Raw genomic sequence first — 16,061 nt, forward strand, 5'->3', positions numbered from 1 at the left:
GATCATGGTAATTTTACTTAAAACGTAACTATAAGGGAAAATTAATTAGCATGTAAAAATTAGCTATTGCATTTTATTTGACTTATTATATACTTTAAAACATAATTCATTCATTTCATTAAAAGCTTATATGTTTCATTTGCAATCTTTAGTAATTATATTTTTTGCCAATCTACATTGTATTAAATATTTTTGTAGCTTATGTGGCATATACGATAAACAATGAAGTAGTTAAATCTAGGCTAGAAGCGCCCTCTTTGTGTGATAAATTTGCCGTTGTGAAAATACAAAAATCCCCACCCCACCCCTTTTTTCCCCCAACAGTACTATTATGCCCGAACATCATTACCCTTAAATCATATTTATCTAGATGAGGATAGAAGACTCAAAAGTAAAGTAGCAATACAAAAACGAAATCTAATAAAATACTCAGAAAAACAAAGGCACATTCCTCGTTCCATATGCTAGGACAAATTTGTACAAATGCTCCTTCTTCCCAAACTTAACATCAACTTTAAAAATTTGACCTGTGTTTTCAGCTTGAATCTGTGTGCCAGAAGCCTGGAACTGCTTTTAACAGACTTATTTGAATAGCGTCTAGCCCTAATCGCACTGTGAGTTAATGGTGAAGTTTGTTTTTTCCCCATGTATATAATCTTAATAAAAACATTAATAGTATAACCGAATCGAAAAAAAAAAGGGAGGGGGTGAGAGAGTTTGGTTACGAAAATATTGACGTGTCGCACAGCACAAGAAAATAAGGAACGACAATTAGGTCTATAGGAATGGTCCTGAAAGTCCAAATTAAAATCTTGACACAGCTGTTAATTATTCAACTTTCGTAAAGCTTAAATAAGCATTTTATTTTATTTTTCAAATAACAGAAATCTAATATACGATTTAGGTATAATCGTCAATTATGCAAGCATAAGTATCATCGTATTCTTTTACTAATAGTTAAAGATGTTCAATTTCTTGTTCAACCATAGTCAAAACAAATAAGATTTCGGGAGGAAAACTGTAAAAACATTCAAACAGAGCGATAACTAAATTTATCGTGGAGTATAGGCAGAAAGCCCACACACACACACATACAATAATATAGTATGAGCCCATATTTCCTGTGATTTAACTGCCTGTGATGAAACAAGCAAAAATCTGAGCTACCCCATCAAAAAATGTCTACTTTGTTTTTGACATTTGCTATAGTTATCTTGCTTTAGCAGTGAAATCTTGAAGCTATCTAAATTCAGAATGAAGTAAGATAAAGAAAAAAAATATAATGGAATAGACGCAGAGAGACCAAAAAGAGGCAAAGAAAGCAAGAAAAAAAAAACAGGGTTACAAAGATAGTTGGTGTGTCAGGTTTCAATATTTTCTGAAGAATGTCGGTATTAAATTCTATCAGAAGTGGTCCGCCCAGGCAGCTAAAAAGGCAGGTTTCAATATTGTTGTAACTCTAGGTTAGGCACTCAACGAATAGGCATGCAACTCAACACAGTTTAACAGGAAATAATAGTTGTGTTTATTCACTAGGGTAAACACATAACATGATTCATCCTTCAGCTTCCTCAGAGTCTCACTACTAAGTATACCAGTCCTTTGCTACTTAACCCGAATGTGAACCAACGACAGCCTTCCCCGCTTCGCTCCAGGTCCCTACTACAACCTTCAGGCAGCATCAAAAGCTGGCTTCTTCTTAGTTTCCCAAACATTCAGACTCTTCACAATCCCTGATGCACTGTTATTCTCTCCGTTCTAGTCTCTTCCTGTTTACGTTTACTAGTGCGCTAGTGCGCACCTCAAGCACTGGTGCAAGGCAGGGTTACAACACTACCCCCACCTTAGTCTTTTCGTCCCGAAAAGAAAATGTTCACGGTTGATCAGAGCAGGTGGAGGTCGGTCAGTGGGAGTCACAGATTGCATGGAGCGTGCTCCCCACAAAGCGATCCACACTGCTCTCTGCAGGTGCCGTTTTCTCCTTCTCCAGTTGACCAAGTTTCTTTCGACACGATGTCGCAAACGTGGCCTCTCCATCCTAACGGTTGGCGCTGGCGTCAGCCATCTGACACATCGAGTGGTAGTGACAGCTCTTGTTGTTGTTAATGGAGTTGATTCAGAGCTGCGCTTCATCGGGCCCTTTCTAAGGATGACTTGTGAAAGAGCTGTAGACCCACATGAAGCCACGCTGTTTAACAAACTGTCAACCTCAGCCGTCTCAGGGAGAATTGTCTGTAAGGCACCTTTACAACGTTTCAGGTGCAAAAGTCCGTCAGCTGCAGGGTTCCTCTGACCACCTTCAGAGCCTCTTCCGTTGGTGAAAACAGAAGTATCGAAGTTAGGTTAGGCACTCAACGAATAGGCATGCAACTCAACACAGATTAACAGGAAATAATAGTTGTGTTTATTCACTAGGGTAAACACATAACATGATGATTCATCCTTCAGCTTCCTCAGAGTCTCACTACTAAGTATACCAGTCCTTTGCTACTTAACCCGAATGTGGACCAACGACAGCCTTCCCCGCTTCGCTCCAGGTCCCTATTACAACCTTCAGGCAGCATCAAAAGCTGGCTTCTTCTTAGTTTCCCAAACATTCAGACTCTTCACAATCCCTGATGCACTGTTATTCTCTCCGTTCTAGTCTCTTCCTGTTTACGTTTACTAGTTCGCTAGTGCGCACCTCAAGCACAGGTGCAAGGCAGGGTTACAACACTGTTTTCAAAAAGAATATCATAATGAAATTCTATCAAAGGCAAATGACAGAGAAGAATGGAGAAAGAAGTTTGACAGATCCTGTGTGGTGCCCTAAAGGTCCAGCAGACCAAGGGATAGGTGAACGTGAATGGGAAGTTAGATAATGTGAACCTGGCCTAACCGATGTCTTATAAGTATCTTATTGATTTAATTGTTTTGTAAAGGGTCAATCTCTTATTCAAAGCCTCAAGAAAAAAACATTTCCGTAAAAAAAAAACATTTAAATTTGTAGATAGATCTAGATCAAGTCTCAAGTGAAGACTACAATTTGAATCTAGATCTACACCTAGAAGATCACTCATAATTGATTTAAACAATTAGATTTTTTTGCTTTCAGAAAAGAATAAAGTAGCCGTTACATCAGAACTTTGAATGATCTAAAATATCATGATGTCCGATTTTTATTTTCTCTTCTTTTTTCTGAGATCTAAACGGAACGGACGGACAGACAGGCCACACAAAACTTTCCCCTTTCAGAGGCCGCTAAAAATGGGAGAGGAAAATGGAACAAGAGAGCGATAAGAAAATGCTAAATAAAAAAAAGAGAAAGAGATTGAGAAAATAACGATGAAAAAAAGAGAATGATAGAAAAAGAGAGAAAGAGAGAAAAGGAAACAGTTAGACATAGTTATGGAAAAGAATAAAAGAAATAATGAGAGATGAAAAATTAAAGAAAAAAGGAAAGAGTGAGAGAGAAAAAAAAAATAAAGAGATAGAAAGAACCAAGAAAGAGAGGGAAAGAGAAAGAAAGAGAGTGAGAGAGAAATTCATGTCATATTGCACCGTTTTGAAAATTTTAAAAGATGTGATCTAATTTTGTATGTTTGGATCATATTGTTGTTATGCTTGCAGTATGTCAGTTCTAATGTCATTTTTTCTTGTTGAGTGCAAGTGTGCATTGCATGAGAAAAAGTATAGATGTTTTTTAATACAATTAAAAGCAGGGTGTAAGGGTATGTATGTGAAATTTCGAATGAAGGTTATACTTGCTAAATACCAAACATTCTTTTAACTATAATTTTATTTCTCATTTTAGATTAAGTTGTATTTTATTATGTAATTTTTTAATGTAACAGTATATATTTATAATATATTATTTATTTATTTCATTTAGAAATTTTTCTGTGATTTCAAATATTATACAATCAAATTAAGGGTTTACCTGATTAGTTAATAAATATAAATTTAAACAAAAAATAATTTTGGACACACACCACACATGAATACATACAAAAATACATACAGACATGACAATTACATACATATTTACATTACAAACATAAATACGTACATATATATTAAAAATGTTTTTCAATTTTAGTACTATTAGGCACATATTCGTCTATAATAATGTTAATAATTTTAAAGCTTTTGTTATTTTGTTTTTTTTTGAAAGATGAGTAACCCTATACTGGATTATTTTACAAAAAGTATAATAATAGTAATGAAATAAAAATAGTATTTAAAAGCAAAGACATCAAATAAATATATCTTTATATGTCTCTTTTTTTGGGCCCTCCAGCTTCTTTTGTGAGTTATTATCATAATTATTATTATTTTGAAAATGTTTCCTAGTGTCTATTTTTTTTAGGAAACCTCAGAATTTGCGCTATTCAATTTTAGCTTTATCTTAGTGTCTATAAGCATTTGGTTAGTTTTCACTATTATTATTAATATTTTATCATTATTATTTTGAAAATGTTTCCTAGTGTATTTAATTTTAGCTTTATCCTAGTGTCTATGTGCGTTTGGTTAGTTTTCACTTCCCCGACCCACCGACAAAACACATTTTTAGAAATAAATAAGTAATGCCTGAGCGAACGTCTAAGTCAACACCTTAATTAAATTTTTTTTTTGTTTGTAAATCTTTGATCCTACGTACCTTAGCTTAGCTTCTTTTAGATACAGATCCTTATCTATGGGAATACTAATCATAAATTCATATTAATCTGAAAAAAAATAATTTGTCAACGCGTTTTTTTTAAATCATTGCTGGTAGCGACACGATAGGCTATTGTATATGACCTATATAAGAGTAGGAAGTTATCTTATTTTTATTAAAAGAAACAAACTTTTATAAAAATCTGCAACACTTTATTTATCTACTTAGTTCCTTTCCTATCTGCCTGGTTCTACCGTATACAAGATCTTCTAATCTTATCTTATATAATACAGACGTTACTTCAAAAAAGAAGATGATTACGTCCTACGCGTCATGCATATTAACCAATGACTTAAATTCTGCCAAGTCACTGGTTTTCCTGGCTATCTCAGGCAATCCATTCCATGCTCTAATAGCACTAGGGAAGAAGGAGTATTTGTACAAATTTGTCCTAGCATATGGGACGAGGAATGTGCCTCTATCTTTGTGTCTTTCAGAGTATTTTATTAAATTTTGTTTTTGTGTTTGAAGATTATGTTTCAGTGTTTTATGTATAATTGCTACTTTATTTTTGAGTCTTCTGTCCTGAAGGCTTTCTAAATTTAGTGATTTTACTAAAGGTGTTACTCTAGTCAAATGTGAATATTCGTTTGTTATGAATCTCACTGCTCTATTTTGAATTAGAAACATTAAGATGAGAGCAATAATGACAAACTAATCTGAAAAAAGTTTTGAACTGATGAATGTAATGAAGCATGTTTTCTGTTTGAGATCAATGGGGAGTAAGTTCCAAGCAAGCCTTTGATCCATGCACTGAAAAAGCCCGCAAACTGTAACTTTTGAGGGAGAAACATGGCATCACTAGAAGCATTGTGATAAGACAGTGACGACCAGCCTTAGTCGACCTGCGGGCCATTTCAATTTCCAACACTCGTGTCGCGGGCCACATCAACGAAAAAGTTAAAAAAAAAAAAAAAAGAAATTAAATTAAACCTGAAACTATTTGATGAGAAACCCGTAGATCTAGTATCTGTAGCTTAACAATCTTTTATTCGTAGATCAAATCAAGAATGCCGCCATATTTGTTTCATAATGCCGTTTATATGTTGCTGTTTTTAAACAGTTACACTTTATAAAACAATCATGTTGGCTTATGATCGTGTTTCACAAAAAAAAAAAAAAAGTAAAAATCCGTTTACCTTTTCCTGGTACCAATCGTGAGGGTAAAGACACATTTTTCAACCTTTTTTTTTTTTTGTTTAGGCGGAGGGGAGTTCTCTACACTTTTTATGCCGACGTTTTGGCGGGCCGGATGTGGCCCCCGGGCCGTATTTTGGGCATCACTGTGATAAGATAACTGTACAATCTTCCCTGTTCATAAGCAGAAGGCTTGAGACATGAGTTCCAATTCACATCATTTCCTCCATTTTTTTAAAATTTACTTTTATAAATGCTTTTTTACTATTAGTCTAGATCTATTACAAATTTGATCTGGATGGCTGCCTGGTCGTGCGGTTTGCACGCTGGACTGTCGTTCGGACTTATCGATGGTCCCGGGTTCAAACCCTGCCCGCTCCCATCCCCCGTCGTCCTGCGGGAGGTTTGGACTAGGAAGTAATTATCTTCAACTCTGAAGGAACATCCGAAATAAGTAAAACATTTTACAAAACATCACATGACTGATCCAAACTAATTGAAACAAGCTTTGTTTGTAACAAAGTTATTTAAAATATTTTCTTGTTTAATTATTATAAACTCTTTAGATTAATAAGACTCGTTAATACATTTTGACATATTATACTTGAAACCTTATTGCTGTTTTCTTCTTAATTTCTGTTTGGATATGTTTCTGAAAATTGGGTCATTCTTAGCTGTGAGTTTTGTGATCAATCATAAGTCATTTTCTTTGATCAAATAAAGTTTCCAATAGTTCAAACTGGATCCAATAATATATAATGTTTATGAGGACAGACCCCTAATTTTTAAGTTGACCAATAGGAACGAATCAAAATTATCATGAAAGACAATAAGAAAGAGAACGCTATTATTTATTGTATAGAAGCATAATGGCACTCATGGGCGTAGCCAGGTTGGGGGGGGGGGTTCTTGGGGTTCAACCCCCCCCCACAGGGGGGAGGGGAACGGAATTAAGTGACTGATTATTGCTTTCATTTTGTTTATTTTAGGTGAGATTTTAATACTAAATCATCACTTACCACAGCACAGCCGAGGTGGTTTTGAGTTAAAAACCCTGTACCAGGGGGTTCTGAGTTTAAACCCCCAACCAGGGGGTTTTGAGATTTTAAAAAACCCTATCAGGGGGTTTTGAGATACAAATCCCTCTACCAGGGGGGTTTTGAGTTTAAAACCCCCTACCAGGGGCTTTGAGTTTAAAACCCCCTACAGGGGGTTTTGAGTTTTAAACCCCCTACCAGAGGTTTTTGCAGTTAAATCCCCCTCTTCTATAAAACAAAACACAAAAAAAAATGCAAACAGCAATCCCAAAATTCCAACAGCACAATTAAGGAAGATTTTGATTTTAAAACCCTCTCCAAAATTTACGATAAACCCCTCTTCAATATAAAAAAGCAAATTACTCATTCAAAATTTTATGAGCGTAGCCAAAGGGGTTTTGAGTTTAACCCCCCCCCCCTTTTTCCAGTTGGGGTTTGAAGCTAAAAAGTACCTCTTCAATATAAAAAAAAAAAAGCAGCAAATTACACACTATAAAATCTATGAGCGTAGTCAAAGGGGTTTTGAGTTTAAATCCCCTCCTCCAGATGGCTTTTTCTTTAAAGTTAAAAACCCCTCCAGATGGTTTTGAGTTTAAAATTCCCCTACAGAGCGTTTAGAGTTGAAACCTCTCTCTTCAATATTATTTTAAAGCAAACTACAGTCACCAAATTCTATGATCGTAGCTAAATGGAAAAAAAAAACTCCAGAGATTTTTTAGTTTAACCCCTCAACAGATGATTTGACAAAAAAACTTTTCTTTTCGATATAAAATCTAAATCGAAATACAGGCATGTAATTCCAAAAGCGTAGTCAAGAAAGGTTACACATTTCTACCAGTGGCTTGGGCTTTATTAAAAAAGTGTGAATAGTCTTCTGCCGAAATTGAAAAACATTAAATGTGGCTCAACAAAGATGGCTAAGACAGATTTTAGGAGTCAGTCATAGAGATCGGGTCTAAATCAAAGAAATTATATGCCGAACTTGGAGTCGAATCCTTAGTAAGGTTGTGACAGAGCGTCGCATGAGGTTTTGCGGGACATGTTCTCCGACAAAATGAATTACGCAAAATAAGAGTTGCGGAAACAGCTTTCCGGAAAATGCGCCGAACGGCGCGAGAGGGTCTAAGTCAGTAAGAATAGCACATTAGCTTTTTGAAATAAAACTTTTTAATAGCAAGATAATGCACTGTAGATACCTCAGAATATGCATTTTGTTGGCTTTCAATACCAGAAATAGTGCTCGGCGGCGGGGCGAACCCTAGCGCTGCGAGCTCCCCCAGACCCCCTTGCTAGCAAGGGCGGGGAGTCTACAATAAACAATAAACGTCTTCCGAAAGGGTCAGAATGTAATAAAGATTAATTATGTACACACACACACATATAATTTTTTCCTGGGGGGGGGGGATGTATCCCCCCCCCAAAAACCCCTCCCGAAAAAAAATCCTGGCTACGCCCATGATGGCACTTGTGATCATATATATATATATATATATATATATATATGTGCACGTACAAGTAGTAACTGATACAAAGTAGATTTATCACACAAAAATATGTGTAATAAAATAACTCTACTAGAATTACATATTTCTTGGCCTTTTTCAACAAGATCACAGTAAACAATAAACGAGCACATATATGTCTCACATGACTGATTATTCAAGTTCTATGGACACAAAATGGACATTTCTTTCAGACATGTTAGAAGCACATAGAAAATAAACAACATAGTTACACTACATTGTGTCATTGTTTAACTTTCTCCTGCACTGTAGATCATCAGTCTATTTTGTAAATCTTTTTCTAGCACAATGGCATATGCTGAAGGCTATCAGATTCTGCCTATATATAAATTAAAATGTGCTATTTTGCTTGAGGTAATGCCCGAAGTTCAAGATAGAGAGTTCATGGGTTTGACCTCCATTAGATAACATCTTCTCTATCCTTAATCTTAATTCCTTATTTTCTTTTGTCCATGATCATTATCCGAGTTGTTTGAAGTCAGTGATGCCCAACATAAATTGACCTGCGGCCCATTTTAATTTCCGACCCTAGTGGCGGGCCACATAAAATGAAATTGACCTGAAACTATTTGATTAGAAACCCGTGGATCTGGTACTTACGTTCATTAATGGGGATAGTATTCTCTTTTTTTTTTCCAAGCGTAAGAAAACGGCTAAAAATATGAGCAACAGTGTAGCTAGCTTTACCAACGAATCATATTCTTGTCTTTTTTGGTAACTATTCACATTAATCTTCCAATCTCTAGACGTAGTTTAACTATCTTTTGATTCCAATGACGTCACGTGTTTTATAATTGCTTTTCCTTTTTGTTTTTTTTAATACAGCCACACTCTTTATAGACAACTCAAATATATATTGGCTTATTATCATGTTCTGCCACAAAGTAAACGTCCTTACGTTTTTAAAATTCTACACTAAGAGTCCAATCTCATAAAGTTACGCACAGATGTTAGTCATGGTACCAATCAAGCGGAGAAAAATTGAGGGCCCGTAGGTAAAGAGACATTTTTCAACCTTTTCTTTAAGGGGAGGGGGGTAGAGGTTATCTACACTTTGTGCAGACATTTCGGCGGGCCGGATGGAACCACGTCGCGGGCCGAATCTGGCCCACGGGCCGTATTTTGGGCATCACTGTTTTAAGTCATTTGATTCTTTGTGCTTACAACAGAAACATACATATTTCCCCAGGTATTACTAACTATTTATATGTAACAGAGTTGTTCCACCTTGCCAATATTTGGTTTAATATGTGGTGTGTGCTTGTAGAAGAAATCTGTATATTATCATACATCCTGCTAGGACTTATTTTTCTTAATGCCTGTAGCGGCATATAAGTTGTACTTAAGTCTGCTAGGCTGTTTATGTCCCAAGAGCCCAAATGTATGTTTCCCCACCACATACGTCTTCGTGTGGATGTGTTTAGAGCAGAAATGTTTATAAGTAGTCCAAGGGGCTCGTGTCTTTTGTAAGCCATGACTCAAAGAATAAAACTGTATATGTTTTCCTAGACACTGGTTCATCTTGCATGTTTCTCTTCCACTTGTAAATTTGATGTGACTACTAGGAGTTATTTAAAAATTGTTTTTTGGTGAAAACAAGTTGAGAGATGACAGAAGGTATTAAACTTTGTTGACTGGGCATAAATGGATGACTCTGAAAACAAAAAAATGGTCAGGTTGATTAAAGGAACAATTTGCAATTATAAACTATACATTCTAAATTTTAAATAAGAAAAATATTATTTTTTTTTTGTAAATGTCATTAATAATTTTTTAAAGTGTGATCACATTAAGTAGCATAGTTTGATATAAATAAATACTGTTAAGTTTCATAGTCATTGACGGTTTGTGATCCAGTAATAGGTCAAAGAATGTATTAATTTAGACAAGGTATTTTATAAATTCATTAATTTTCAAAAAAAAGTATTAATACTGACATACACATCATACACTTAATGCTTAGACTTATTAAGTGAAATATTTTTTTTTGCATTTCTATCTCTTAACCAACATAAGTGGCACAACATGTTGGTCAAGTGATATAGCTCTAGGTTTTGAAACTATGGGATCTCAAGTTTAAATATTAATGAAGGCTTAAATTTTGAATTTCGGATGTCTCTGAGTGCAGCGCTAATAGGGCATTTACTGGGGAGATTATTGCACTGGCTACTTTATAAAAATGCTTCATAGTCAAAGGTAAAAACAATCTCATCTCTTATGAGCTCAAAGATGGCTGTGTTCAATGCTGACTGCATAAACCACAGACTATGATGACTTTTATATAATCAGCCTCGCTCAAACTTGACTTGACTTGCTTGCATTAGCTTGTTCAGCTTTGACCATATGTAGAAGTATTTAACATTGAGAATGTTCATATAGGCAATTTAGCACTGACGATGTACAAGATAACTTAACCTTGACTATTTAGTATTGATATGTATAGATTAGATTAGCACTGACAATGTACAGGCTAGTTTAGAAGTGACAATGCAAAGGCTAGTTTAAATGTTATACAGGGCATCCCACAAAAAATGTAGGTCTATATAAATTTTAAATAATTGCAAAACTTGGGTGTTTATTGTCATTTCATTATTTCAAATTTGAAAAAAAAAAATATTTACAAGCATTTTATTTGTTTCCTTGCTTGTTCTAAAACTGATGTCTGTTTTGATCTGGACACTGCTGAAAACACAATTCAATGGAATAGCACACATCATGAAACAATGCCCTTGTTATTTTGGACCATACATGTTCAATGACATCTCTACATTCAATAACTGTTACATATTTCAAACTGTATGCTTTGTCATTTAGGTATCCACATAAGAAAAAAAATCTAGAGGTGTGAGGTTTGAGTTTACAATTTTTTATGGGTATACATTTTTTGGGACACCTTGGTATTTTACTTTTTTTGTTACTATATGTTTGTCATGATCAAAGAATTACAGAAAACTTGGTCCAAATAACAAACTGAATTAAGTCCAAGCCCACTTACTAACAAATCCTGCCCTGAGAGTCGTAACGCTGGCATTTTGCGAAGGCTGAAAAATATATTAAGATTTTTATTAAATATATTAGCAAGATTAAAATTTTTCTCTTATTTTTAGCTAAAGATAATTCAACATGATCAACTTATTTGTGCTTACCATCTATTAACAAAGTCAATTAGATTTTGAGAAAACTGGCCCATAGGAAGCTTGATTTGAGGCTGTAAAGCAAAAAGAAATTTTAATGGAATCAACCAAAATGTAGGAGTGCATGATTATAAAGTAATGAAGTTCATAACATATAACTTTCAATTCTGTTTAAAGCATACTTTTGATTTATTTTTTGCATAGCCCAGTAATTGAATAAGTTCTTTTACAAGAAATATATACATTTAAAGGGTTCAAGAGAATTGCATAAAGACGTTTTGTTATTTTAAAATTTATATATCATCTGAAAAATAATTACGGGCAGATTTAATGTAGTGAAATAAACTTAATCATTTATTACTCCCCTTGTTACCTAAATTGTAGGTAGTGTAGCAATGATAGCAGCTGTGTTTATTGAATGAATTGTTTAAAAGCTTTTGTTGTCATGAAATGATATTATTTCCAACTTTCAACATTGAGAAAATTTGTAATCAACTTACCTCTTCAATAATGACATTCATTAGTTCTATTGGCTGTAACACAGAATTTCGTTCATTTGTATTTAACTGAAAATAAATGGGAAACAAAAGATCGCATTGAAATCAATTATTACAAAATATCGAGAGCAAAAAATGTACCCTTTTTTCACGAAATTATTTGTTTTAATTCAGGTATCTTTTATTAGCATATCATTATTGCAATGAGAAAAATATTATAATTTGCTCCATAGGTCAAAATTTGCTTTGTCTTGATTAGTGAATGAGCATTTATTCAAAAAATTATGTCTAAATGAATAAGTGTATAAAAATGTGCATTGACTCTTAGAATGTATCTACTATACATTTATAAAAGATATTTTCCCTATCCAAGGAGGCACAGTGGCTGAGAGGTAAAGGGCTTGGCTTCCCAACTGGGACTCCTGGGTTTGAATCCTGGTGATTACTGGGATTTTTAATTTTGAGATCTTTGGGCACCTCTGAGTCCACCAAGCCCTAATGGGTACCTGACATTAGTTGTTAAAAAGTAAAGGTGGTTGGTCATTGTGCTGGCCACACAACAACCTCATTAACCATGTGTCACATAAACAGATGACCTTTACATCATCTGCCCTATAGATCGAAAGGTCTGAAAGGGAAACTTGTGCTATCCAAGTCAGTGCTAACCACTGACTTCCTATTGGACTTCTTCTTCTTCTAGCCAGCTTTATTGCTGCTGAGTTGTGAGCTCTTTTGCAGACTGTGCCAAGGAAAAATAGTGTGCTGTTTTCTTCAGTTGTTCAGCACTACCATACAGGGTGTTGGTTATATTGGGGCTATTGAACTTATAAGAAAAAGAACTTAATTAAATATCTAACTACATTACTAATTAAAAATGTAAATAAGAGAATTTTGTGATGTTCAGTTTAAAAGTAATTTTAAATTCATTATTTTTCTTTTAAAATTCAATGCACTGGGTAGAAATAGGAAGTTTTTGTCTTAAAAAACTATTGATTCTTTGAATACCGGTATAGATACATGTTATAAACATTGTCAGCCAAAGAGTCAAAAAACCATGTCCATGTAGTATGGTCGTATATAGGATGACTGCCTGGTCGTGCGGTTAGCGCGCTGGACTGATGTTCGGATTTATCGACGGTCGAGGGTTCAAACCCTGCCCGCTGCCATCCCCCGTCGTCCTGCGGGAGGTTTGGACTAGGAAGTAAACTATCTTCAACTCTGAAGGAACATCCGAAACATGTAAAACATTTTACAAAACAAACATTTTACATACACTGAATGACTATACAACACACAACATTTTGTGAACACATTCTTTTGGATGAGTTACAAGCACATGTTAACATAAGAAGGACAACCAATACAATAAGTCACATTCATGACAATACACAAGAACAAATGTATAAAATTTTTAACGGCAAGTAACATGAAACTAATTTTTTTTAAATAAAAGGTGCCACAAACGTGACAGGCATAACTATTAACTTCAAATACATTTTTTTAAATTTAATTTATTTTTAAATTTGCCTAAATATTAAATGATAAAACTTACAGTAGCAAAAGGCAATTTTCCAGTCGCCAACTGAAAAAAAATTTTAACTGTAAATTATTTGAGAACATAAGACCAAAAATGGACCTCATTCACCAATCGTAAACAAACACCCCTCAAGTCACGTGACAACCATCAGCTTAATCTAGACACCAACATGGAATCTATTGTTAGAAAACCACTCTTGCTTGTAAATTTTACTTTTGTTAACTTGTTAGAATATTGCGATGTTATAAATGCAGCACATGCATGTGAAAATGATTACAGACACGTCATTATCAAAGGACAAACATTGTTGATTGTTCAAAGAACATTTTGTGACAGATATTAGATTTATTAAGTCTGATGAAGAAACACGTTGTCACTACGTTCAGCCTGGCTCGAGTCAAAGCCGAGATGAAGAAACGTTCTGCGTACAATGTTACTGGGGTGATTAGCTACAATGGAAAGGTAAGCTACTTTTAAATTACCATAGAATCTATGACTAAGTGCAGATCTTAGTAGAGTCATTAGAGAGGAAGTGGAGATGGATTGGTCACACCCTTAGAAAAGATACCAGCAACAGAGCTAGGCAGGCCTTAGAGTCAGAGTGGGACCCCCAGGGAACAAGACGCAGAGGTCTGAGAGGAAGACCAAAAAGAACATGGCGACACAGTCAGCAGTGTAACTGAGTGTACCTGAAGAAGCAGATAAGACCGGGACCACCGGGAAGAGCTGGGAAACCATAAAAAAGCTAGCAAGAGACTGTGTTCGGCGTGGAGAGTGGCGTGTTTTTGTCGAGGCCCTATGACTATGTACTAATGTAGGAATGTAGTATGTTCCATGAGGAACTCAAAAATGTCAAAGGAGTGATGATGATACTATAGACTCTAGATCTAGATCTATTAACTATAGTCTATCCTCTAATGAGACTAATGTCACTAAAGTCTAATGGCTCCATTTGAATTTGACTTGATTATCATTTATAAAATTTACCTTCATCATAAGTTCATGACAAGTGCCTCAAAATCAAATGGGCGTTTTAAAAACATACACATCACTGTAGTTGTAAGCCTTTATTTTTTATTGTGTTTAGAAAATATTGTAGACGAGCACTAGTAATTCACTAGCAATAGATCTTTATTCTATTTTCTAGATATAGACAATATAGTAGATCTAGATCTAGAATTACTTTTTTTTTTTTTACGGCATTTTACTTGGTTTGTAAACACTGTAGAATCTAGATCTAGATCTATTTCCGTTATGGAAAATGCCTAGATCTAGTTTCTAGTTTTAAATATACCCAGATAAATAGTATTTTATAAACATGGTTTTAAGTAGCATCATATTTTAGATCTATTCTAGGCTCATAAATACCGTCTGCAAAAAAGCATACTAGATCTGATAGGCTATCGGTACATTAATTAGGTTGATTTCATTTGATTATTTTAAAATAGTGTCTATAATTGAAATGTTCGTTTCTAATATGTACAAATTTGTACAAATACTCCTTCTTCCCTAGTGCTATTAGAGCATGGGGTGGGTTGCCTGAGCTAGCCAGGAAAACCAGTGACTTGGCAGAATTTAAGTCACTGGTTAATATGCATGACGCATAGGACGTAATCATCTTCTTTTTTGAAGTAACGTCTGTATTATATAAGATAAGAAGATAAGATATAGATAGTTGAGCTCGACTTTTATAAACATTGCTAAAAATATAATAGCAATATCATATAGATCTAGTTCTAAGTCTCTAAATATACCGTCTCCGAATAAGTCTACTATCAATAGGCTTACTTTTTTTGTTCATAATCTAGATTTTTTTTATCTCTTAATACTATATATAGAATATACATCAATAAAAATGTACATTTTAATAAAAGGGGTCCTTTCTATCGATAGCACGTTTATTAACTTCGCTTACATTAGGGCTATATGTAGGCCTGCGTTTTGTATTAATTAATGTTGACTGTTTTTTTTTTTTGCAAATATGAATTAAACTAATGAGAGATAGAAATGACATTCTTATAGATTCCTTTTTTTTTTTTGTGTTTTTTTTATGTGGCCTACATAAGTAGGCCCACATGTATAAGTGGCCCGTTAAGAAAAAATTACCCAGATCTAGTAGAAAATACCTAACATGAAATTTACTAAACGAATGGCAACTTCAAAACAGAAGCATATACTAAGTTTGAGTGAATTTGACGCGAAGGGTGATCAAAAATAAATTCATTTGTGATAATATCTTACTCTAATAAATTATGTCTGGATAAATAAGTCTCTTATAAATGGATAAAGTTTTTATCGATATGTTTATAAAAAAAAAAATTCTAAGCAACAGGGCTAAATTGCGCGCGTTCGAAGCGTAAAATCATTCTTTATTTCCATCATTTTATTTTGTAGGCATTGCAGGATGCGCAAGACACGCGCAAAGAACCTGTTTTCTATACGGCTTTGTAAAAAAAAAAAACTCGTCATCCCTTTAGTATAGTTCCATGGTTTTACC

At 34.4% G+C, this 16,061-nt stretch overlaps 1 protein-coding gene across 3 annotated transcripts; it reads right to left on the bottom strand.

Annotated features, from left to right (window-relative positions):
• Nucleotides 1–4,829: 4,829 nt before the first annotated feature.
• On the bottom strand, nt 4,830–14,829 carry LOC106050575 (uncharacterized). Of its 3 annotated transcripts, none has more exons than XM_056018618.1 (7): nt 14,552–14,829; nt 13,580–13,609; nt 12,031–12,096; nt 11,543–11,604; nt 11,392–11,437; nt 11,018–11,075; nt 4,830–10,050 (listed from the first exon to the last, which is right to left on the bottom strand). In XM_056018618.1, the coding sequence occupies exons 1-6, from the start codon at nt 14,558–14,560 to the stop codon at nt 11,046–11,048; spliced, it is 243 nt and encodes an 80-aa protein (XP_055874593.1). In that variant the 5' UTR covers nt 14,561–14,829; the 3' UTR covers nt 4,830–10,050; nt 11,018–11,045. The 3 variants fall into 3 exon arrangements, with proteins under 3 accessions (XP_055874593.1, XP_055874588.1, XP_055874582.1); XM_056018613.1 differs by having other exon boundaries at nt 11,018–11,078; XM_056018607.1 differs by lacking the exon at nt 11,018–11,075 and having other exon boundaries at nt 14,552–14,826.
• Between the last annotated feature and the right edge of the window lie 1,232 nt (nt 14,830–16,061).

The sequence above is a fragment of the Biomphalaria glabrata genome, chromosome 1 (assembly GCF_947242115.1).
Source record: "Biomphalaria glabrata chromosome 1, xgBioGlab47.1, whole genome shotgun sequence".
Lineage (NCBI taxonomy): Eukaryota > Metazoa > Mollusca > Gastropoda > Planorbidae > Biomphalaria > Biomphalaria glabrata.